The 24,642-nt window shown below is 41.1% G+C and overlaps 1 protein-coding gene across 1 annotated transcript in view; it reads right to left on the minus strand.

Moving 5' to 3' along the window:
• Positions 1 to 11,204: 11,204 nt before the first annotated feature.
• Positions 11,205 to 24,642, minus strand: part of SLC12A2 (solute carrier family 12 member 2) — a 48,593-nt gene continuing 35,155 nt past the window's right edge. Inside the window, exons 17-27 of the mRNA XM_081930429.1 lie at positions 23,985 to 24,125; positions 22,750 to 22,856; positions 21,967 to 22,046; positions 21,349 to 21,474; positions 20,363 to 20,410; positions 18,883 to 18,999; positions 18,655 to 18,766; positions 18,105 to 18,191; positions 15,504 to 15,639; positions 15,262 to 15,329; positions 11,205 to 13,890 (exon numbers count right to left, since the gene is read on the minus strand). Coding sequence (XP_081786555.1) covers positions 13,755 to 13,890; positions 15,262 to 15,329; positions 15,504 to 15,639; positions 18,105 to 18,191; positions 18,655 to 18,766; positions 18,883 to 18,999; positions 20,363 to 20,410; positions 21,349 to 21,474; positions 21,967 to 22,046; positions 22,750 to 22,856; positions 23,985 to 24,125 — 1,158 coding nt within the window. The 3' untranslated portion in view covers positions 11,205 to 13,754. The remainder of the gene's footprint in view (positions 13,891 to 15,261; positions 15,330 to 15,503; positions 15,640 to 18,104; positions 18,192 to 18,654; positions 18,767 to 18,882; positions 19,000 to 20,362; positions 20,411 to 21,348; positions 21,475 to 21,966; positions 22,047 to 22,749; positions 22,857 to 23,984; positions 24,126 to 24,642) is intronic.

Raw genomic sequence — 24,642 nt, forward strand, 5'->3', positions numbered from 1 at the left:
GCACATGCCAAATCTGGGTTTTTTTTCCAGGCATCTACCTGTGCTGACCAAAGATTAGCAACACGTTACACACACTGTTTGCATTCACTTTGTATTTTCTTTATGGAAGTAAGAAAACATTGTAAATTACAATTTTGTTTTGAGAAAAGGGGGTATTGTTTTGTAAGCCTTTGTACTAATACAACACCACCTTTCCTGCAATAAAACCTATTTTCTGGTAACTGCCTTGCTTTGTCCAGGCATTTGGAGAAAAATGCCTACTAACTGAAGGGAAATAATGAAAGTACCCAGATCTCTTTCCTCATCACCCAAAGTATTTTTGACCTACTAAAAAACACACAAAAAAACAGCTTTTCCCGCAATTCCCACCTTTAGTGGGGCTGTGCAGGAAATGTCCCTGGTGCTATGTTATTTAAAAAGCCAATGTTCAATAGTTTTGAATATTGCATTTGAAGAATTACATTTCTCCCTTGTGTATCTGTATACCGCTGCTGCATCACACCACAGGCCCATTGATTCCAACATCCTATTCTCACAGTGATCAGCCAAACACCATTGGGAAGCCCACAAGCCAGCAGGAGGAGGACCACAAAAGACAGAAGGCTGCGCTTGAGAACATTTGAGTCAATGTATTTCGTCATCATCAGTTCTGCTCTTTCCAGAGGAAAAGAGATCCTTCTATTCTTTTACAAAGCCGTTCCTACCTAGGCTTCTTTTCTTATCATGAATTAAACATCATAGAGTACACCCACTGAAATTAATGGACACAATCAGCCAAGTTCCATCAAATTCAATGAGAATACCCTTCAGTACAACTCACTTGGCTACAGTCCCGTTTTGTTAGTTTAATTCCCTGTTTCAGCCAATTCTCCTGCCCTTTCCTGGTCATCATTAGGTAGTCAGTCAATGATTCAGCAAGACCTTCTCTCCTGTGCTGAATAGCTTAGAGCAGGGGTCGGCAAACTATGGCCCCTGGGCCGGATCAGGCCTGCCTGGGTCCTGTAGGTGGCCCGCCTGGCCATTTAAGAACCCGCCAAGAAGCCAAGACTCCCAGCGATGGCGATGGGAGGAAGAGGCCGAGCAGCAGCGGCTCTGCCAATCAAACGCACCTGGTTTACCTCAGCGGCATTTGATTAGCAGAGCCGCTGCCGCTTGGCCTCTTCCTCCCGCCACCGTTGTCGCTCTGGCGCTCCTGTGGACCAGAGAGCGGAGCAGACAAGCTTGCTTTGCCTACCCACTTCACGAGAAGAAAGAGCGGTGCTGGTGGCAGTGGCAGCCCCTGGGAAGGTAAGCACAGTGCCCTCTTAAGGCAGGGAGGAAGCCTGTTTTGCGCCACCGCCGCCAGCCCTTCAGCGAATGAGGCACACGGCAAACCAAGAAGGCAGCTGGGGGTGGGGTGGGGAGGACTATGTGCCCCCCTCGCCTCTTCTTCCAGCTCCCCCCCCCCCCCATCTCTGGAGCCACCGTCCTGCCTTTGCCTTCGCCATTCTCTGCATATTGAACTTGCTGCCCTTTTCTCCGTGGGGCGATTGTGGGTCTGTGTGTGTGTGTTGGGGGGTGGCGGGAGGATGAGAAGTGGTGTTGGCTGAGCTTGTCTGTTGGTCCTTCCCCACCCTGCTTTAATGCACACTATTTTATTTTATTATGCCTGCCTTCCCCCACCCCATTCTTCCCAATGTTCATAGGAATCCGTTCACTTCCTCCCTCCCCCAATATAGTCTGGCCCCCCACAAAGTCTGAGGGACCGTGGACCAGCCCCCTGCTGAAAACGTTTGCTGACCCCTGGGTTAGAGGCACAATTTTAGCTAGGTCCCCAGTGTGGAGAGGCAGGGACGATTTAATCCACCATTACTCAGTGCTGCAGTCCCAGTCCTGATTGGAGCCTGCCATACTGCAGCTGTTGAAAACAAGCTCACATCCCATCAGATTATCTAACATAATGTGTAGTTTGGCCCTGAGAATTCAGAAGGGTTTACAGATTGAGGGCATATCTCCCAAACAGATGAATGCACCAGCACCTCTATAAGCACTGACTCCACCTTCATTGCAAACGAATTACAACAGAAAAGCAGTTTTCCTTCCACACACAAAATCCACTTATCCAATAAATCTTCACAAAAAAAACCAGCAAAGAGTCTTGTGGCATCTTAAAGACAAATGAAAACAGCTAATCTCTTGGAAATTGTCACAAAAACAGTTGGTAAAATAAATACCCCTTTCATGTTTTAAGCAAGTTCCGCTTCCTTATTCTGCCATCTCCTTTATGACTTAACTGGGGCTCAGCCTAGAAGTAATAAAATAATAAAAAAAACACCTAGACCTGTCATAGAATATGGAAACTGTCTGAGCAGTCTCTTTGTTATATCAGGCAAATTATGGCAAAGTATGGAAAACAATAAACATAGATAGGCGGCGCTGGGCGGAAATGAAACTTTCTATTATGGACCAACTGGCCACAACCAAAATGATATTTTTCCGAAGTTATTATTTTTATTCCAAACCCTGCCAGTGTGGATCCCACCCGACCACATGTCCAATTGGCAAAGAAAAATTAATACATTTGTGTTTCAATCAGATAGAACACACAGTTAAAAAATCCCTGCTGTATCAACGCCCATCTTTTGTCGGATGGGAACTTCCAAACTTAAATAGCTATTATAATGCGTGTCAGCTAAGCCATATGATAGAGCTAATGTCTGGTAATGAGGGAATCCAATGGAATAAGCTGCAGAATGTGGAAGTAGACAGTATTCTTATGTAAGTAATACCTCTTTTAAAAGATAAACTAAATTTCCTACACAGATTCAAAAACCCATTTACTTACACAACTTTTAAAATTTGGACAATATGGGCAAATCTCTTTGTCCCAGGCACATCACTCATAATGCCAATAGAGTTTTACCCAATCTTTACAAATAAATATAAAACCTACAAATAAATATAAAATCTTTAACATAAAAGGGTGGAAAGAAAAACAATAATAGGACCTGAAATATTTTTACAAAAAACGGAACACCGCTTACCATTAATGACATACAAACCCAATTGGGAAATCCTCAAATACTGTGACTATTAGGATACCCACTAAGGGGATTTCTAATAAACTCTTAAGATTAAAACTGAAGCCACGAGACAATTAACGTCATATGGGGAAAAAATAGTAGAAGAAAATATAGCAACGAACGGATTACTATCACCACCCTGTATAAAACAGGCATATTTCCCTCCCCAGAATAATATGAGAGAATGGTGGGGATCAAATTGGGATTTAGAATCCAGAATGCGGCAGCTAGACTGGTGACTGGGAGTGACCACCGAGACCACATAACACCGGTCCTGAAAGACCTACACTGGCTCCCAGTACATTTCCGAGCACAATTCAAAGTGTTGGTGCTGACCTTTAATGCCCTAAATGGCCTCGTCTCAGTATATCTGAAGGAGCATCTCCACCTCCATTGCTCAGCTAAGGTCCAGCTCCAAGGGCCTTCTGGTGGTTCTCTCATGGCGAGAAGTGAGGTTACAGGGAACCAGGCAGAGGGCCTTCTCGGTAGTGGCACCCGCCCTGTGAAATGCCCTCCCATCAGATGTCAAGGAAATAAACAACTATCTGACTTTTATAAGACATCTGAAGGTAGCCCTGTATCAGGAAGTTTTTCATGTTTGATGTTTTATTGTGTTTTTAATATTCTGTTGGGAGCCACCTAGAGTGGCTGGGGAAACCCAGTCAAATGGGCGGGGTATAAATATTAATAAAAGTAAGTAGTAGTAGTTGCACTTGAAGACATTTGTGTGTATCTAAGTTTCACAATTTAAATGTCTGTTCACTTCAACGCAGACACAAGGCATGCCAATTCCAATTGTTTTTGTGGACAGACACCCCTAACCTTGAGGAATGTGCCACATCTGCATAGCCATTCGCCTTTCAGTAAGACACCCATTAACCTGGCAACAGACAATAATTATCCCAAACACACCCCAGCTACTGACGAAGAAAACCCCAATGTGGAATTATATAGGATTAGTGATTTTGATGTACAAATAATAGGCTTTCAGCTCTTCTTCCTTCCCATCTTGATTAGTGATGAAGGGACAGGATACCCAAATCCTGTCTGAAATCACCCCAGGCTTCAATAATCACCCCAGGCCTCAAAACTGTCCAAAACTCCTTTTGTCTTCTAAAAATCCAAAACAGCTTTTCTCTGCTCTTCTCTGCTTTTCTCACAAGATGCTCTGGCAAAAGGCAAAATGTTACTTTTAAAGGCTAATGTATAGGCTCTGTCATTGCCAAGAATACTCAGGCCTGAGAAACGAATCATATCTCATTTGGTTGCAACATCTTGGACATGCTGAACCACCAGGACTCCTCGACCCACCACCTCGGCTTCTCATTTCCCCTTTCCTGGGAAGAGTCCAATAGTCCCAAGACAGCTTTCTGTACATGCTCAGGAACCTCAACATGGGGCAGGACTCTGGAAGAAGGAGGAGAAAGGAGGAGGGAACTGGAAGGGGTATATATGCTTGTGCACATGATTGTGCATGCTTTTTGTGACTTATCACACTTGCTCCTTCTACCAGTTCATGGATGGTAGAAATAAAAAGCCTTTTCTCCAAAACTATTCCTTGAGCGTCTGTTGACTCCCACTTCCCTTTCCCAGGCGCAATATTTTTCCCACCCGAGGGAAAAGCCTCATAAGGCTACAGTGACAGGAAGGACATTGGCTTAGAACATTTTTGGGAAAGGAAAAATGTTCTTTTCAGTTCTCATTTCCTCTTTCCATACTGATCAAAGGAATACTGCACGGCTTTGTTTTCCTTTATGCCCTATTGTTATCGAAGAGATAGAAGAATATATCTCAGTTACTGGGTTTTTGTAAGTTTTATCCTATGTGATAAACAGTTGCCTGTATCTTTCTTCCAGTGTTTTCTTTTAAGAAATATACAGGTAACTGTTTATCACATGCACTTTCAATTAACTGGAAAAAAACCCCAGGAAACTGAAACAAATGAAACTAATATTTTTTATATCCCTGATACCTACATTTATTCACGAGGTTGTTGGGAGGTATAACAGCTACTGAACAAATTAATATTAAGAGAGTCAATACAGCAATATATCATTCAATTATTTCCTTGGCAGTCAATTTAAGCAAACTCATTGCACCGTTGCTTCTAGAAAACATATCCGTCCATTTTGTTTCAAAATAAGTAAATAAACAAGCCACACTGTGTGCGTGTGTCAACTCTAACCCCCCCCCAAACGTGGCCAGCAAAACTACTTTCAATTCTCTTGCTGCTCCCATCTTGCAAAGCACAATGAGTTGACACAACTTCAAGAGAAACACTCAACAGGTGCTATGAAGAGTTGTGAGTTGATCATCTTTGGGGGGTGGGGAAGAGGTGCTCATTTTTCGGATAGGATATTTTTCGGGGATGGCAAGCGAGTTGCATACATAGGAATAACACGGTACCTTTCAAGCTCTTCCCAGTTATTTTGAGTTTTGCGTGAGGAAGCAGAAAGTGAAATGAGGGAAGGAGACAGGAAAGTGTGTGTGCGCGCGCGCTTATGAACAGAGACTGGGGCTTTGGAGTTTGCAGTGCCTCCCTTTCTCAGTGCCCACCCCTCCAAATAAAACAGTTCATGACACCCCACCCCACCTCTGCCTCCTTCAGAGTCCCAGCAAAGCAAATAGGAGCACCAAGGCCCCCCCCCCAATAATTTGTATTTGCCCTCCCCAAATAGAGTGGTACCTTGGTTTGCAACCTTTTTGGATCACAACCACGTCAAACCCGGAAGTGTATATCCCTTTTTTTGGATTACAACCCCCTTTTTTTTTGGATTACAACCCATTATCATTATTTTTTTGAGGCCCCATTGGCAAAAGCGCACCTTGGGTTACAACCTGTTTTGGTTTACAACCGGACCTCCAGAACGGATTAGGGCCTTCTCAGTGGTGGCGCCCGCCCTGTGGAACGCGCTCCCATCAGATGCCAAGGAAATAAGCAGCTATCCTATTTTTAAAAGACATCTGAAGGGAAGTTTTTAATATTTAACGCTCGGTTGGGGCTGCCCAGAGTGGCTTGGGAAACTCAGCCAGATGGGCAGGGTATAAATAAATTATTATTACTACTACTACTACTACTACTACTACTACCACCACCACCACTAGATTTCTTTAATAGCCATTCCCTTCTAGAATATTCTGTCCGGCCACAAGGTGGCACTCATGACCTGCAAATTAATAATGTTTTACTGCTATTCTGTCACACTCCTAACTCCATACTACTCCCGTCTCTGGTTCTATTTTCTAATGCTGAGGGCAGTGTACTGGCAATACAGTTTCTTTGCACCTGTGCCATTCATAATGGTAGGTACAGGGAGAACTACATAAGGAGGAAGGCAGAGGCTAAAAGGAATAAAATTATCACCAGCCTTGTGCCTTTTCAGTTATTTTGGAAAGTATAGGGTTAGGGTTATGCCACATTTCAAATTTCAGAGACAACCGAGCTTCTTCTGGCAAAGTTGTTGAGCTTGCAAAATCTCGAAAAGTGAAGATTTTTACCTATCTTTTAGGAAACTTGCCCAAAATTAAACACCTCACTAATGAATGCCTGCCTCCCTTGTTCTCTTAGAAGGGCAATGGTGCCCACCGTTGTGGTACCGGAACTGAGTTCCGGAAGGTTCCGGCTGCAAAAAAAACCCTGCATACAAGTTGTAGCTGCAGGAAGCAGGCTAACTGCAACAAAAGACGGCCGCTTTCCAAATAATTCCCTTTTCTTTTCCCATTGTCAAACAGAGAGTAGCAGCGCCACTTTTTATTTTGAGAGAGGGAGGAGCGGCCTCAAGAGACGAGGGAACCTGGAAGTTGCCACCAATCTCCATTTTGTTCTTACCTCAAGGATGCCATCCAGTCCTTGCCGCACTCCAATCCTGCCCCTCATCAGTGGTGTGGCTTGCTCACGAAAAACAACACTGCCACACCTCTCTTCCATTTTGCTTTTACCTGAGGGGGTAAAAACCAGCCTCAGGGCGGCCATTAATCTCTCCTATCCTGCACTTCAGAAGCAGGGAGAGTTGCTTGCTCAGGAGAGAGGGACACAGAAGAACTGCCTTTTTCTTCCATTTTCTTTTTCTCTGGGGAAAAAAACAGGGCCTAAGTACAGTCATTCTGTCCCATTCAACCGGCACACCTTGTGAGGAGAAGAGGAAATTGCTTTTTGTGTGGAAAAGGGAGCCACAGCTGCCTTTCTCTCTCTCCAATAATGCAGTCAGGTTTCAGCTGTGTCCTTTAACCACCTGAGAGACACCAGCTTCTTAGGAGTAAAGCCAATTATTTCAAACAGCTGCTTTCTTTTCACACTGCACTAGGTGCCAGAGGTTCCCACCACCAAGTATCAACCTTCAACTTGCCAAGAGAACCATTTATACTTTCTTTACCAAACCTACTGGGCCTCAGAATTGCTATTAGGTCATTTCCTAAGAGGAAGGGACCAGCCATCTTTCTCCCATGCAGCTGTTCTGCCTCCAAAGGGAATAGGTGCATTACATTAAAGCAAGAATTACAGTTTGCAAATAGCATCTTGTAGCTTTTTGCTAAGCCAGCATGGCTTACGGGTGGTGTCATCTTTAAAAGCAGCTTTCTTTATTGTAGCTACAGATAAGACCGATCTTATCTACTTAATTGGTGTGGAGACCATTTGATAGATGCTCAACAAACTTCCTGTTTCATCTGAAATATTGTCCTTTTTGCTAACTGTAGTGAAATGAATGGCTATATTCATTTGGCTTGCATTTTAATGCATGCTCCATTACCGAGTTCTAAATGGGGCTTTGTTTTGTGGTCTTCAGTTGTAAACAAAACAAAGTGTGGAGAGGCTTAAAAATGTTATTTAAGTCCCTTGGCAAAGATTCCCATGAAGCCTTAGTTGTCATGCGGTTAAAAGGGCAGGTCCTCTCATGTCCTGGCAAATAGTTAGAAGGGGATGGGAAACAGGGGGTTGGGAAATTATTTGGAGAACAATACCGCGCTTACCCATGATATGTATTTGGATTGGTATTTCTAGAAGCAAATAAATAGACAGATTAGATACAGTTATCTAAAGTAGAGAAAGAGGTCCAGTGCCAGTATCCAGAAGTGCTCACTGGACAAGAGGAAAAATCCTAACTTTATATACACACAAATATATACAAAATTGGCTATAGGTGCTGAATCTTTAAAGTGCAATTAAGCCGTTTAGTAACATGAAAGATTAGACAGCGGATTAAATCTCTTTATCAGTTATTAACAGCATAGAGAATTTGCCTAGATAAGCACTTGAGAGAATCTGTTTTACCCAATGCAAAAAGCTTTGGGGATTTTAAGCAAAACTCCACCACCCATTTCATTCACAGCTTATAAGGTTTATTGCTACCTGAAAATATGGTTATTGGCATAACAGAATGTTAAAACAATTTATTTGGGGAAATACCAGTAAGAATCCATATGTAGAAATGACACCTGCATTAGGAAGTACCCCTTCAGCTAGTAAATCCTAGGAACAAAGAAGTGATGCCTATTTGCTTTTTGTCCTACCTGTGATATTCCTCCAGGGTCATCTGATAGTGACTTGAGGTGTCCAAGTTTTGGAATCGGGGAGTGTGTTCCTGAATGGGGCTAATTTCTGATTAACTTTACACAACCCAAGACATGGACTAGGCTTATAAATGCCCTTGGCTTATCCAGAATACTACTACTAATTATTATTATTATTATTCTGTATTAAACTTGTATATCCTTCAACCAAAGATCCCAGGGCGGTTCACAACAACAACAACAACAAAAATACAAAATGGGAGTACAAAATACACAATAAAACAAACCAAAAACCCAGTCTCCCATAAACACATTTAAAAAGCCATAGAATGTTAATCAGCTGAACACCTGGTTGAAATGTTTTTGCCTGGCGTGTAAAGATATGTAATAAAGGCACCAGGTGAGCCTCAAATACCTAAACCCAGTGGAAGCTTCAATGTGGAGTTCCCGTGAAGAGCATTTGACAAACGGGGCGCCAACACAGAAAAGACCCATTCTCGTGTTGCCACCCTCCTCTCGCAGAAGCTGCACAAAAAGGACTCAGATGATGATCACAGGGTCTGGGTCAGTTCATATGGGGAGAGGTGGTCCTTAAGGTATCCTGGGCCATTTTGGACTTTATAGGTCAAAAACAGCACTTTGAATCAGGCCCAGAAACTGATTTGCAACCACTGCGGTCTGGCAAGATTGGTGTGATATTCTCAAACCATCTTGCTCCAGCGAGCAACCTAGCCACCAAATTCTGCCCCAGCTGAAGTTTCTGAACCAACTTCAGAGGCAGCCCCATGTATAACATGTTGCAGTAATTTAACCTAGAGGTTACCAGAGCATAGGCAACAGAAATTAACTATCCCTGCCCAGATAGGGGTGCAGCTGGGAACTCTGCGCCACTGAGGCCACCCGAGTCTCAAGCCACAGCAAAGGATCCAGAAGTTCTCCTGTTCCTTCAGAGGGAGTATAACCCCATCAAGATCGGGCAACTTCCCATCCATCCAATGTAGTGAACCAGGCCTAAACTCTGATTGAAATGGAACTACAAAATCAGTTTCTTCCAAGAGTGCCTGTTCAGGTCTGCGACCACCCACTCAAGAACTTTGCCCAAGGAGGAGCTGGCTGGTAATTCGTAGGCATTCTGAATCCATGGAGAATTTCTTGAGGTGTTTTACCACTGCCTTCTTCAAGCAGGCAGGGTCCAACCACCCGCTCTCACAAGGAGGCAGTAATCACCTGCATGACCCAGCCAGCTGCCTCCTCGCTGCTGGTTTTTTAATCAGCCAAGAGGAGCAAGCGTCCAAGGCAAAGTGGTCACCCTGACTGATCCAAGCCCTTTGTCTACATCCTCAAGCCTTACTAACAAACTCATCCAATACAGCAGGACTACAGTCGTACCTCATTTTGCGGCCGGGATACGTTCCGGAGCCCTGGCTGCTAACTGAAAAGGACGCAGGGCAAAGTGCCACGTTTGCGCATGTGTGAAGCACAATTTAGCGCATGCGTGAGCAGCAAACCCGGAAGTAACCTGTTCCGGTACTTCCAGGTTTGCCGCAGACGTTCACCGGAATGGATGCTAGACAAGGCAGACGTTTGTGGAGGTATTACTGTAGACAGTGCTTTGGGCACCCCTTGAGATTAATCTGCTGCAATAGCCAAGTCAAGATCCCAGTGGATGCAAGTGATTTTGTCCTCAAATTGCTTTGCAAACAAGTCATAGTGAGCTGCTGTCAGTTCTACCAACTCCTTTGGTCCAGACTGTAGGTAAGGTAAAAGACCTCTGGACGGTTAAGTCCAGTCAAAGGCGACTATGGAGTTGTGATGCTCATCTTGCTTTTCAATCAGAGGGAGCCAACATTTGTGCACAGACAGCTTTCCAGGTCATGTGGCCAGCATGCCTAAACTGCTTCTGGTGCAACGGGACACCGTGATGGAAGCCAGAGCGCATGGAAATGCTGTTTACATTCCTGCTGCAGCAGTACCTATTTATCTACTTGCGCTGGTGTGCTTTCAAACTGCTAGGTCGGCAGGAGCTGGGACAGAGCAATGGGAGCTCACACCATTGCAGGAATTCGAACTGCTGCTTTTCCGATTCGCAAACCCGAGGCTCAGTGGTTTAGACCACAGCTCTACCCACATCCCATTGGTCTAGACTGTAAGAAACCCCACGCTACCTGGAAAAGCTCTGCAGGGTGGCACAATGAGGATGCAATGGAGGAAGCAAAGTATGCTTTCATTGCTGCCTTCATTGTCACTAAATAGGTTCAATGATGAGCCCTCACCAGTGTCCGATTGTATCCAACTGGAGTTTTTCTCCACTCGCGTATTTGAGCTGTCTCTCAACATGTTTCCTCACCCTAAGCTCTGGAGCTATATTTTACCTTGAAACTCTGGATGAAGACAATCTATTTTTTAAATTCATATTTATAAACATGCAAGATGAGATTATTTCTATAGCTCCACCCCACCGTTATTGGACAGTCGAATGCAACAACTGGACATTCGTTTTAATAGTGGTTTTGCCATGCTACTTAACCTTCTTTTCATCTACAGGTTAAAGAAACACTTTTTAAAACTGTGCATGAAATATCAAAAACTTGTAGTGTTACATGTTAGGTGGGGCTCAAATAAAGAGTATTGAAAACCAGAGGAAAGGAATTTATTAATAAAAATAGGCTGATTTAGGCAACCACAGTTAATTCACTCCCATTTATTGCAGTGATCCCTCCCCAATACAGAGTAGTAACTGCAATACTCAAGTTGTTAAAACATTAGAAAACCCATTGTGTGTGATAGTTACAGTACAATATTATCAAAATATGACATGACATTTTCAAACTGTGGAATAGTACCAACCAAGCTCAATCCTTAAATTAAGACCATAGTTCATTTTTAAATAAACAGAAAAGCATATAAAACAAATGATGTAAAAAGGAAAGCCTAATACAAACGTAACAAATAAATAATTGATTTTTTTCCAGCTACTTTCTAAACACTTCCTAATTTCATAAAATAAAGTTTCTGCTACAGAAATGGTATTGCTGAGTGTCAATGGAAAACAATTATTTCAAGTCATTACTGATTGGAACTTAAGGAAACATGGCGCCAAAAAGAAAAGATCAATTCATACTATCTAGAAATTGGAATGGCTATGTATCATAAAATTGCCTCTTGCTAACAAGCTGCAATTATGTTTACTGGAGTGTTAGAATAAATTGTACAATTGTTGTCTTGGTGTCTAGTGTGGTATGTGTGTGTGAAGTACTGAGAATTCTCATGTATGAAGTAACCTTTATTAATTTACAGACTACATTTTGCTCCCATCCATATATGCATATTTAGATAAATTTGATTTTTTTTACACAGCACACAAAGAGACTTTTCATTTGGTTCCTTTTACAGATAACAAGCAATGGTTTTCCTGAATAGCAAAATTTTGAATAAGTGTACCAGTGCACTTTTTCACGATAGCAGCACTAAGTTCATGCCCTACTGTCTATACATAAACAATGGAAATAAAAGTTCAGATTAAATGAATAATTTTATGCCCCTCATCACACCAATAAGCACTGCAAACTTGTAATTATCAATGCTATTACACATTGGGAATGCTTTTTAGGAAGAAAAAAATCCTGTTCTTATTATAAGACTTTAAATTTTCTTTGAAAACTAGGTACTGGCATTGATTTACTCTACCTGGCTGCCAACTTGTATTGCACTTCTGAAAAGGGGTGAACACAAACAACATTGGTAAGACAATGAGAGTCGTAATTTACTAGAATGCTAATCACTATCTGCAAGAATCACCTTGTCTCAGTAACTGGGACTACCAAAATAAATTTGTTCGTTTATTCTGATCTTACACAGTAAAAAATATTGTGTATTCATATTCTCTATCTTCAATATCCAAATTACAGGTGTTCATTCTAGCCCATATTACCCCGTATTAATGCCAAGAGACTGGGAAAGGGTTTGAGGCAACTCTTAACAGATAATAGGCATAAGCACTATTACAAACTAGTGAATAAAACCTCAAGTGATTCTTCAGTAAGCAATTCATCGAGTAAAAAAATATAAAGCAGTCAAACCACACACGCACACAAACCGAGGGCACACAAATTGGCAGTTCTTGAATACACAAGGTCATCACGTACAAATTAAAACATAAGGTCAAGAGGATCAAACCTGAGTATTTAACAAGACTAAACATAGATTCTGACAACTGAATAAATTGCCCTTGGGACACCTCTAATAAAATGTGGTCCACTTAATCAGGTGAACAAACTGTTAACTTTATTTAGATGGTCCTTGAAAGATTGAAGTATCCTGTTAGATGGCATATCATAAACGTGCCTGACATTTACATCATCATGTAACATAACTGCAGCTTCACAGTGGAGCTACAGAGTGAGGACTGGTCCACTAACCTTCAGCCAAAGTAGCCCAATAGGAAATATATATATATGATGAAATCTAAGAGGACCCTCTGTCAATACACTTTAGCTTTATTCAGTGGTACAAATTGAAAAGTACAAAGTCCTAGATATCAACGTAACAAATTTGGTTTTTTGTTTTTAATTACAGCCAACTTGCTCCACTTTTTAGCTTTGTCTCAGATCCAACAGAGATCTTTAAAAACAAAACACACCATTCCAAACAATAGGAAACATACAACAATAAAACTAATACCTTTATGGAAGACCAGCATTTTTATTAAAATGGAAGTCTAAACTAAAAGAAGTTTGATCTAAAGTTTTAGCCAATGGCAGACTGACATTCTTTATAAATTTACAAAATAGAGTATATGGATGAAATTTGGTTAACTTCAGAAGGCACCTCAAGGCTAAAAGGCTTTTATAAATCTATAATCCTTTCACTGATCAAAAATAAACACTTTTATTGCTGCCGCTCAAGTAGCAAAGAAAAACCTGTTTATTCATTCTTCAGTCCAGCAAGAAATCTTCCCCCATTAAGCAAGATTAAATTACAGAAGAATTAGAAGAAAACTGAAGCTTTCACAACTTTAGGAGTATAGTGACTTTCCTTGTGTGCTTTCAAGTCAGTGGAACAGTGAAAAAGAGTAGTCACTTTTTGCCTGTGTGTGATGTTAATATTTTAATCAAACATCTCAGTCTCTCCCACTTTAGGCACTGAAGTACCATTTATTCACAGCTACATGCTGCGCAGTAGTGCTTAGGAATAGAAGGTGAGAACACTCTGATGATTCCCACGGACAAGGAGAATTGGTGGCAGGTCCTTTGAAAGAGCTTCGATCCACGCCATGTATAGTGCACTTGATACTGCACTTTTTCGTGCTACTGGCAAGCTCCTATAACCAAAAGAGGAATTAAAACGGGGCATTTTGTCAGGTAAACAGCACAACCGGATCAGTTAATGCAAAATGTCTCAAAATTACTGAGATTGACAGCCAGCGTTTGTATTTTATTACAGAAGATAATTTTTAAACGATCCGTTGTTACCCAAAAGATTTTTGCTGCTAAATGATGCTTATTAGAAGCAGAAGTAGCATTAACGGACAATACTCGTTGTTTGGAGAATTATCTTCCAAATTTGTCAGATATGCTACTTTGCTACCATTGAAGGCAAGGCTGTAATCCTGGATGGAGTTATCTGAGAGTGAGACACACCCATACTGACAAACATGCACAGTATTAGATTGTTTCATTATTTGAAGAATTCTATCCCACCATTCAGTGCTACTAATCCCAAGGTAGGTTACATGCATGTCAAAATCCTAAATACCATAACCCTCAAAAACTACCATTATTCTATTATCTGCTGCTGTAGCTGAAGCAATATGCTATCTCTTTCCAATGCTTGTTTCCCTCTCCCTCTTTCCAGCCTACTCTGCCTCCAAAAATATATTCCAGAGGTTTGGGCACCTTCTGGAACAGTGTAGGTCAGGCATGGCCAAACTTGGCCCTCCAGATGTTTTGGGACTACAATTCCCATTATCCCTGGCCACTGGTCCTGTTAGCTAGGGATGATGGGAGTTGTAGTCCCAAAACATCTGGAGGGCCAGGTTTGGCCATGCCTGGTGTAGGTGGTGATACTGTAAACTGCAGGGGGAAAGGAAATAAAAACATCTAGGTTTGCAGAAGAGGAGTTTCTGCTCAATCCAACATTATGCTCTCAAACACAATGGGTGACATCCAACTAAGTCATACTCAATCCACTACTGATGAGTCCATCAGTTTCAATGGGTCTGCTCTAAGATTAACAATGGTTATCACTGGCTACATCAGCATGGCTGCCATTTATTTCTGCTGCACCAACGACCCTTTAACTCCAAAGTCAGAGGCATTCATAAATGTTTTCAAGCATCTCTTGTTTATCTACCATGTAACTACTTTTTAGGGGGAAACCTAGAAATTCAGGGTCTTCATATGTACATTTATTAAGAGAACTTTGTGGTGTCTAACTTATCATGATTACAGCAGAATTACTGTCACGGGGACATTTTTGTGAAAACCTAGCTAGGTATTTGCCTCACAGAAAGTCTGTTGCTATGTTGTAATCAGGCAGCGCAACCACTGCATCATAACTTGGAGAACTGTCCCGTTTGTGAAATTCCATTCTGCGCAATCCTCAAGCCAATCTTTCCGTAGCCACCAAAATTATTAACAACCTTTCCCAAATAGTGGTGTTGATGCCAAGAACCACAGAAAGCAGTACTTACATAACAATTAGATTAGCTGTGCTTGAATGTTCTTTCAGTAATTCGTTTAACCTAATCTGGCGTTGGCTCTGCAATTAAAATGAGAACATTTTAAACAGCCCAAACAGCAATTCTTAAAGATCAGCAAGTAGTAGATTTACCAATGTAGCAACTCAAAATCAATACTATAGGAATGAATGCTCAAAATGAGTACTATAGGAAGTTTAAATATTCCTATGTGGAAAGAGAGTTACAAAAAATACCTTTGTTTTGTATAGCTCAATTTCATTATCCGTGATTCTCCAAGGTTCATCTTCTTTCATTTTATCTGCAACATCTTGCTCTTTATCATCTTCATGAAGTCGGAATGGCTCAATCATTTCTTCAAAAGCTGCAATGCTAAAGATTATTTTAACATACAGCTGGAGTTAATCAGTCCTCAGACTCCTAACTGAAATATTTGTACAATGAGACCTGCAACTAAGATGCTACATTAATTGAACAAGATAAATGTGACTTCTCTATTCCAAGCTAAACTGTACAATACAGACTTAAAGGCTGCACAACAGAATCACCGACTGGGATCCATGTTTGCTTTATGCAAACACCAAGGCTGCTTGGGCATTCCTACTGGATTTTAAATTTTTGATAAATTCTCCCCACCTTTGGACAGCAGGTCCCCTTCTAGTATCATAAAATGCTGTGACAACTCCGCTCAGTTTCAAGAGAATGAATTTTCCCGTGCAGAACAGGGGGCTACTGTTTAAAAAGCAAAAGTCTAGAGCCTGTGTAAGATGACAAAATTGCCATATACACAACTAACAAGGATAATAGCTTTTTTGCTTTTAATGAGAAAGCGGCCAAAATCCTCTGGTTATTTGGGAAGGAGGACACAACAAGGGGCAAAAAAATGCCCTCCCTCCTCTTCCATTACTAGGTGCTGCCACTGAATCCAAAGCCATCTCACTTATGCAACAGCCATGTTATGTCTTTATGTTAGCAAAGCAATCTCTTAAGTAGTGCAAGTTTCCTATGTGAATTTTTAAAAAGCCAATACAATGAGTTCCTACGAAGCTGCATTTTTACCACCACAACTCAATTCATATAAGGATAGACAGATCAGCATATTGCAAAACTTTCATTCACTTTTTCACTCCATGCAAGCTGCTTTTTAAATTCTTGAGTTTCTAGCTGAATAAAAGCAGTCTGAGTTGCCGTGTGTTGAGGCGCTATTTGAAAAGAGGAAAAGGAACATTTTCTTCAGATTTATAAAATGGGTACTTTATTGGGGCTTTCATAGAGCCATAAAATTCTAGAGTTAGAAGGGAGCCTTGCCAATCCCATGCGGGAATCTTTTGCCCAGCCTGGGACTTGAACCCACAAGCCAAAGATTAAGAGTCTGATGCTCAAGAAAACTGAAGAGAATGGATGCTGAATTGCAAAGTGTTGAAAGGCTGCTTTATCAACTCTTACAAAGAAGGTAGGAATATCAATACGTCAGCCCCAAGGTTGGCATCCCTCTTCTGCTGTTCTAGGGGCATGTACAGGGAACCCAGACATGCTGCTTTGCTTCTCCACTGTACCAATAATGGTGGAGAGGGAACTGCAACAAGGAGGCCTGCTCCTGTCGAGGGGAAAATCCACAAAATTCTGTGGCCCCTGGGTCCAGAGAATTGTGCCCTAAAGTAATCACTTCACACTAATGAACGGAATGAATAAATGCTCTGCTTGTGCAGAAACATTTTACTATTGCTCAAGCCATTTAATTTGCAAAAGAAAAATCTTAGTATTTATATTGCTGTGGCTTTGAGGAAAGGAGAATATCGTATTTTTCGCTCTATAGGACACACCTGACCATAGGATGCACCTAGTTTTAGAGGGGGAGAACAAGAAAAAAATAATTCTCTCCCCCTCTGCGCAGCGCCCCTTCAGCGAAGTGGCAGGAGAAACGGAGCCCCTTCCATTTCTCCTCCCGCTTCGCTGAAGGGGTGCTGCACAGAGAGGGAAAGCTGCACAGCAACTCTCCAGCAATGCGAAGCCAGGAGAGCAAGAGGGATCGGTGTGCACTGACCCCTCTCGCTCTCCAGGCTTCAGCGAAAGCAACGTGACGCCTCCAGAGTATCGCTGAAGCCAAGGAGCCTGCATTCGCCCCATAAGACGCACACACATTTCCCCTTAGTTTTTGGAGGGGAAAAAGTGCGTCTTATAGAGCGAAAAATACGGTAGGCAAGAGTTCCATCTGAATCTTTAAAATTCTGGTGAGCACGAATGCTGTACAACCTTTAGTATGCTCATTATTTATAAAGGCTTCTTCATTTCTATTTCATCACCTACATTTTTACTTTCTTTACTATTTATGTTTCTTCTTCAAATTACAGCATAAGAGAAATGCAACTCTTTAAACCAAACGTATCTTACATATTATAAAACCTTTCACGGCAACACATAAAATCACATACCATCAGAGATCAAAAAAGATGCACAGACAAAAAAGGGGGGGCGGAGGAAAAAAAAACTGGAGACAAAGGACAAGGGTAGAATTCTAAGCTCAAAGGGAAAATGCCACTTAAATCATCAAAAAGTTAACGTATTTCTTGATAAGCTATCCTAGTGCATAAACAATAGAAGGGTAGGATGGAAATACCTAAAAATACAATAAATGAGTTAACAAAGTGTTGTGGCTTTTACTTTTATAAACTTAATTATGTTTCTCACACAAGCTGCTAGTGGCAGCTAAATGCCAGTGTAAATTGTCAATAATATTTTGTGAAAAATATAGGAAATTAATATTCTCTCTCTCTTTCTCTCTCTCTCTCTCTCTCACACACACACACACACAGAGACAACCCCCCCCCAAAACTTACTTTTCTTTCTTTGGCTTTGTATTTATATCACCAAGAACCATGATATCCGAGAAATCTATCCGAAATTTGCTGAGCAGTGTAGCCATTCTAAAAGCAATTTTTAAAACATAGTTAAATATATATATTAAAACTGTACAGTCAAGATAGCTAAAATGGTTTGCATGCTTACAAAGGTTATCAGCTGATTTTTAATTCTGATCACCAGATTATTTAAAAAGTTCGGATGCAATCCTACACTTGGGAGTAAATACCACTCTGTCAGTAGAGAGGCATATGACTGTACTGTAAGCTTTCATAAGCAAGTTAAAAATATTTGCCTGAAGAACCTTCAGTATTTAATAAGTTTCACAACAGAAACACAGGAGGAAAAAAACCCCTAATATTTTAAAGTGGAATAATAAAATAAGCTGTATAGCTAAATATAAGACTGAGTTTTTAAATCATTGCTAATTATTAGGTCTGGTAAGTAAGAGTACTGATTTCTCCTAACTAATGATCAACAAATTCATACTTGCCAAATGATAAAATAATTGTACTTAATGAAACTTACGCTCTTCTGTCGTGATCTATTCTGTTTATTTTTCCACCAATGAACACTCTAATCCTGCAGTCTTTCCACTTTTTTTTGGTTGTCAGAAGATACGGAATCAACAGTGTCAAGCCTACATGAATAAAGAATTCTCACTTTTGGTACCGTGTTATGGTTTGGCGGTATCAGAAATTATACACTACTTAGTTGCAGTATTATTATTATTTTTAAAAAGAACTTCCATCTTACCCCCATCATCAAAAAGCCACCATACGTCAATATTATTTTTCCCTTGTTTCTTCTGAAACTGAGAACTTGCATCAAGCAATTTTTGATCAGCCATGTTCAAGGCCGGACCTTTGGGATCTGTAGAATAGAGAAGTGGCATTTAAAAGGAAGCAAGAAAGGCAAAACTTTATTCCTGTCTCAAATGCAGAATATGGGTTACTTCTGCTTCCAATGTTGTGGGAGCGGCATTCTGTTTGTGCAACAAGACATCCCTTTCTTCTCCCCTCCGGCCCCCGCAACCCTTTGGAGTAGGTTTTGAAGATGCATGTGAGGCTGCAAAGGAGAAGAGAGGAGGGGAAGATCCGCTATGCAAGCAATGCTAGCGTATGAGAAAACAATTATGAATTTGTAGAACCATCAAGTAATACAACTGGAGATGGGATAGGACACTCCCTACCTTTAACCAGGGGTGGCTAAGCTAGGGCATTTCAGATGTTAGTACATCAACTCCTACCAGTCCCAGCCAGCATGGCCAACAGGCAGGGAAGATTAGAAAAGTCCAGCAACACCTGGAAGGCCACAGGTTAGCCACGCCTGCCTTAAATCAAACCTCATGAAACCTGACGCAGGAGCTGTCCTAGGAAAGGCAGAAAACACATGGCATCCCTGCCTAAACACCCAAATAAAAGTTATCACAGCTTTGCTCCTGTACATTGATTTGTCTCTTTTTAGAAAAAGTCTAGAGTGACAGATTTTCCATCCGCACCAGCTTAACTCCCAAACCGCTATATTCAGCAGTGAATATAATCATTTGTCTCAATAGTGGTTCATTGCCAAGGGGGCTGGAGCCACTGAGAAACAAGAAGGAGGTGTCACCATGCTCGTTATACCGGAGGGATAAAGAAGTACAAACTTGTTTTTTTAAATAAAAAAATTAAGAGGTACCTCCCTACCAAAAATTAAAATAGCCCAATGAACATGCTCAGTAGCCTCCAAGAATCACACAATATTATGTGTCGGTTGGGAAAATAGGGAATGAAGATTAAGGTGGTGTTGGAGAGTAGTTTGGCCTTTTTCAGCCCCTCCGAAGTATTGGTATCCCAGGAGGAAGACACTATTGTCTGGCAGGAACCTTGAAAAGGAGCTCTCCATTAAGAGAGTGAGGATACCTTGCAATATTTAACTAAAGATATCACTTTATATATATGCACCAGAAGTCATCTATGGGCACTCTCTCACCTGGCTGTAGCTGATGACAACTCTAATATTTAAGACAGCATTGCGTTCCAATTCTTTCCCCATCCCAAAAACTTATCTTGTCCAAGAAACCCACCCACCCAACCACCAAGGTTCCCATGAGCCCAGCAAGTACAAACTATTATCTTCTACTGAAGACATGTAAAATGTTATGATACATGAAATAAAGCGTGAGAAATTATAAACTGATGTTTACAGCATGAAAAAAAATTGATTGAAAACAAAATATGGAAAAATGGCCTGCCTTTTTTCAAAAGTGGCTGCGTTGGAGTCTTGCCATCGTCGTCGTCTTCTGGATAAGGTTTAAAGGGGGGGAGGATTAAAAGGTTATTTTGCAGTATTAATAAAAATGTGGACTCTTCGTTCTTTTTAGGATGCAGCATGAAAAGCCAAACGATGAATGAATTCAAAGCAACTGTGTTCATGAATGTAAGTGATTAGCATGTTAACATACCACTTTATTTAAGACACACACAAAGTTCTACCACATATTAAAAGTAGCTACACTATTAGCATTTTTTTCCATTTAAGATCCCTTTTCACTCTCAAAAGGGTTTGGGTTAGAAAATAGAGATGCTTGCTGCAACTGAAACATTATTTCCCTAGCAAATATTTGGGGTGGGGGAAGAGATGGGAATGATATCAATAGTTAGTCCCATAGCTTCTCCTCAAGACAAGATACATGACCTGTGAAGTGCTTAAAGCATCTATAAGAGCAATTATTTAACAAAAGCTTTGCAACACTTGATGGTAAAAAGAAGTTCTAGGAAGTTTAGAAAAATAAAAGTCAAACACATAACATTTTTCAAATACCATGACCAAAATTTCTGTACATGTTTACTACTAAAGGGCTAATCTCTGATCCCGTGGCTATCAGCTTAGTAAAGATGTGTATGCTGTTGTGCCTCAATGCTCCAATATGCTGTCTTGCACACTTCTTACAAACATACTGGGGTTCAAAAAATGGCTTGCCAAGGAGATGAAGTTGTAAGATAGTCTTTCAATGGGCCATCCTGGTTGTGTGGCAATATTCTTGCTAGCGACCAAAACACTAGCTCTTGCTAGCAAGCCGCTAAAGTGAGGCTCCCACAAGCTTAAAATATCTGGTGGTGACACATGATGAACTACCCATGTAAGACAAATCTGCAAATCTGACTTTGAAGTTTATAAAGGAGGACTATTACTATTTTTGAACTGATGCCAACAAAAATTCATTAAGTAAAATGTTACCTTTATGAATAGGAGCTTTTTCACTCACAGGCTTGGACGTTACTGTCTCAGTCTTCTTGCTATAGTCCACATTTACTATAATGTCTTTGGTTACTGGTGATTTCTCTTGGGACGACAATAAGTCTTCTGTGAATAATATGAAAAATATACTATTCAGTATTTTTGCAAATTAGTTTACAAGCTGGGAGACAACTCATGAGGAGAAATGGTCGGGAAGAAGTTCAAGCAAGGACAAGGGAAAATATACTATAGTTCTGCAAAACTTTAAACACCATACGTCACAAGACCACCACCACTATGTTGACAAACCTAAAGCTGTGCTTTGGGCTCAGCCAAGTTCATGTAACTGGATTTAAGTATATTTTGTTCTTGCATATAAATGGGAAAAAGAATGATGTTAACCTGGCGACTAGAAATTATTTAATAACACCCCCCCGACACTTTAATGGAGCACTTACTGAAGTAATCAGTTGTTACTTCATCAGGCACTTAACACAAAGCGAGGCTAGAATCAGAAGGAATGGGACACTCAATATACTTTTGTCCCAGGTATAATTTGCTAATTTCTCCCAAAGACCAGAGATTAATTCATGATGGACAGCGCTAAGTAAGGGTTACCTTGCCCCTGAAGGTGAGAAATATCCAGACCTTCCCTCAGACGGATAACTACTACTCCATACTGAATGTCAAAGGCATCGCTGTAATAGAATAAACACATTTTGGGAAAATATATAAGCTTCGAAATATCAAGTGATTAACTTCGATCAGCAAAACCAGGCAGAAAGAGTCTCAAAAGCTCCTGAAATGACCACACTGTTCCTACAAAATGATTAATGAACCAATTTAAGATAAGATGGCAGTGGATGCCTGCATGTGAATAATTCTGGCAGGCATGCATCCCTTTTAGAGTAACTCCCCATCTTCCGTCTCTTCCTTTGTTCATGGGCTGCCCATTGCCAAAACCAACATCTCTTTTGGCACCATTTTGCTTTGATGGCAATGTGATCCCAGCTGGAATAAGAATGTTATGGGATTGTAACATATCCAGATTTGGGCTGTAAAAGGTGGTCATGAAAATGGGTGCATGCTTCTGTCCTTGCTGAAATGGAATAGCTGCTTACAATTTTTCCTGAAAATAGTGCTAAACTAGGCACTATCAAGTGGTGGGTTAGGACTCATTAGTGAGTTGTGGCCTGATTCAACCTGGGTCGCAATAAGAGCACTACTACCAGGCAAATATATATTAAAAGATTAAAGAAATGAGTCCCCAAATGCATGTTTGGGTTAAAAATGGATTCTGGGTCTGAAAAGGATGATACATGAATCAGGGCAACCAGTACATGTACTGGACTACGAGAGCTGTATCTTCACAGTCGGGTTTATGGTTAACCTTCTACTCACTGTAATAAATTGATGTAGGTGTCGACATCGTTCATGTCAGCCGATTGCCAATCTTTCTTAAATCCAAGAACAAGCGTGTTTGGTTTCATTCGTCCCAAACCTGCAGCCTAACAACAAAAAAACTCTACTTAAATCTTAGGGAGGTTATATCTATGTCTGTAAAAAAAGAAAGTAGGCTACATGAAAAATGGGAATTTCCTTTCTATTCTAGTGATGAAAGTAGCAGGGGGAGATGAGTAGGAGAGCTCATCATTTTCCTGCCCTATCTAGTAATATAATAATATAGTAATAATCTAGACCTGTTGGAGATCCTATGACAGCTGTGGCAACATCTGAATGTAGTCTTTACCATTAGATAAATGGCTCAGGATGGGTTAGATAAGAAAACTGGCTTTGCAAGCAAATATAGTCCTATTCTTTTCTTTGGGTGACAGTTCCCTTCTTCCCTATAGGGCACTAACTCAAAACCTGCGTGCCTTTGTGAATATTACAAACCCTCACTGTTGGTGATTTTTCCTGACTTACAGCACCCACACTATTAGGATCTGGGCCATCAAACTCTCTGGCTACCAACCCAGTATTCCCATCTCCTTGGACAGGGCATGTGCCTGCTACTGATGTGAAAGCCATTATGTTGCTTTCCAGTAGAGAACTGCATTCATGTTGCAAACCATCTGCAAGGGGTGGGGAACTGAAGCTGGTTTAACTGCTTTCCCCAAAGCCCTGATGAACTCATTAGCGAGGAGGAAGTAAAGTTAGAGCAGCATGCTCCCCCAATCAATTTCTTTTAAAAAGAAGTTTCCCTCTCATTCTTTCCCAACGGGAAGAAACGAATGCCAACAATTAATATGTCTCCTTGGTCCCCATGGCAGTGGGAGGATGAAAGACCTCTACCCCATGAACTGTGAGGGTCAGAAACCATTAGAATTATCTCCAACGAAACAGGGAAAAGGTTAACAGAGAACTGGGATGCAAGAGCCCTGCTCTTCTACGGGGATTAGAGAGGGCAGGGTCTCCACTTTTTTAAAACAACTTCCCAATGCCTGGAATGTTTTAGCCTTGTTGCTTTCAAACTTAGAATCCCAGGACTGGATCACTTTCTGACAACCTTTCTCCACTGGACAAGTTTGTTACTTTGCAAAATTGAAATATATATTTATAAAATTGTGGTGTGTACAATGCTCAGAGCAGATCACGAAGCAGCACAGAACTGCTCACTTTATATTACCATTTACCTGCATTAGGTATTGCGCACCATCTCTCAGATCTTCTGCATGTACTGGAGCATAAAAGGCTTTCATTTTATTTTTAATAAGCCACCGTTGGTACCTGGCCAGGTCTGTTGACAATTCCTTCATGGCCTGCCTGCGAGGGCCCTACGAAAAAGGTGTGGGGAGGGGAGCACACAATTACAAAGACACGGAAGCAAGTTTTGGATGACATCTTTAAGTGAGGATTTCTTAATAGATGGGCTCTTTTAGTGCGGCCAATTCAAATGACATGTTATCGCTTAGACCAGTTGCCAGATAACGTATCAGAATCAGTACCCTGACAATGAACCAGAACTTTAAAAATATTCAATTCTGCTACTTTCAAATTAGAGGATACACTTTATTTTAAATCTTCATGCTGCTTGCTGTAGAAAAGACCCTATTTAGTACTTTAAAGTTTTGGTATTTGTAGGGCACTACCAATTTACGTCTTATCAATTACTTGTGCAATTCACCCACCACCTTCCACAGATACATATATACATTTACATACCGTATTGGCCCGACTATAAGCTGCACCTTTAAAATTCAATTTGCAGGTGTGGTCCGCCTCCTGGCACTACCACGCTGAAAAAGGGGCACCAATGCTCAGCACCCCACTCCCTAAGCTGGTACTGGTGCT

Source organism: Podarcis melisellensis (genome assembly GCF_964234715.1).
Source record: "Podarcis melisellensis genome assembly, chromosome: 11".
In the NCBI taxonomy this organism is placed as follows: Eukaryota; Metazoa; Chordata; class Lepidosauria; order Squamata; family Lacertidae; genus Podarcis; species Podarcis melisellensis.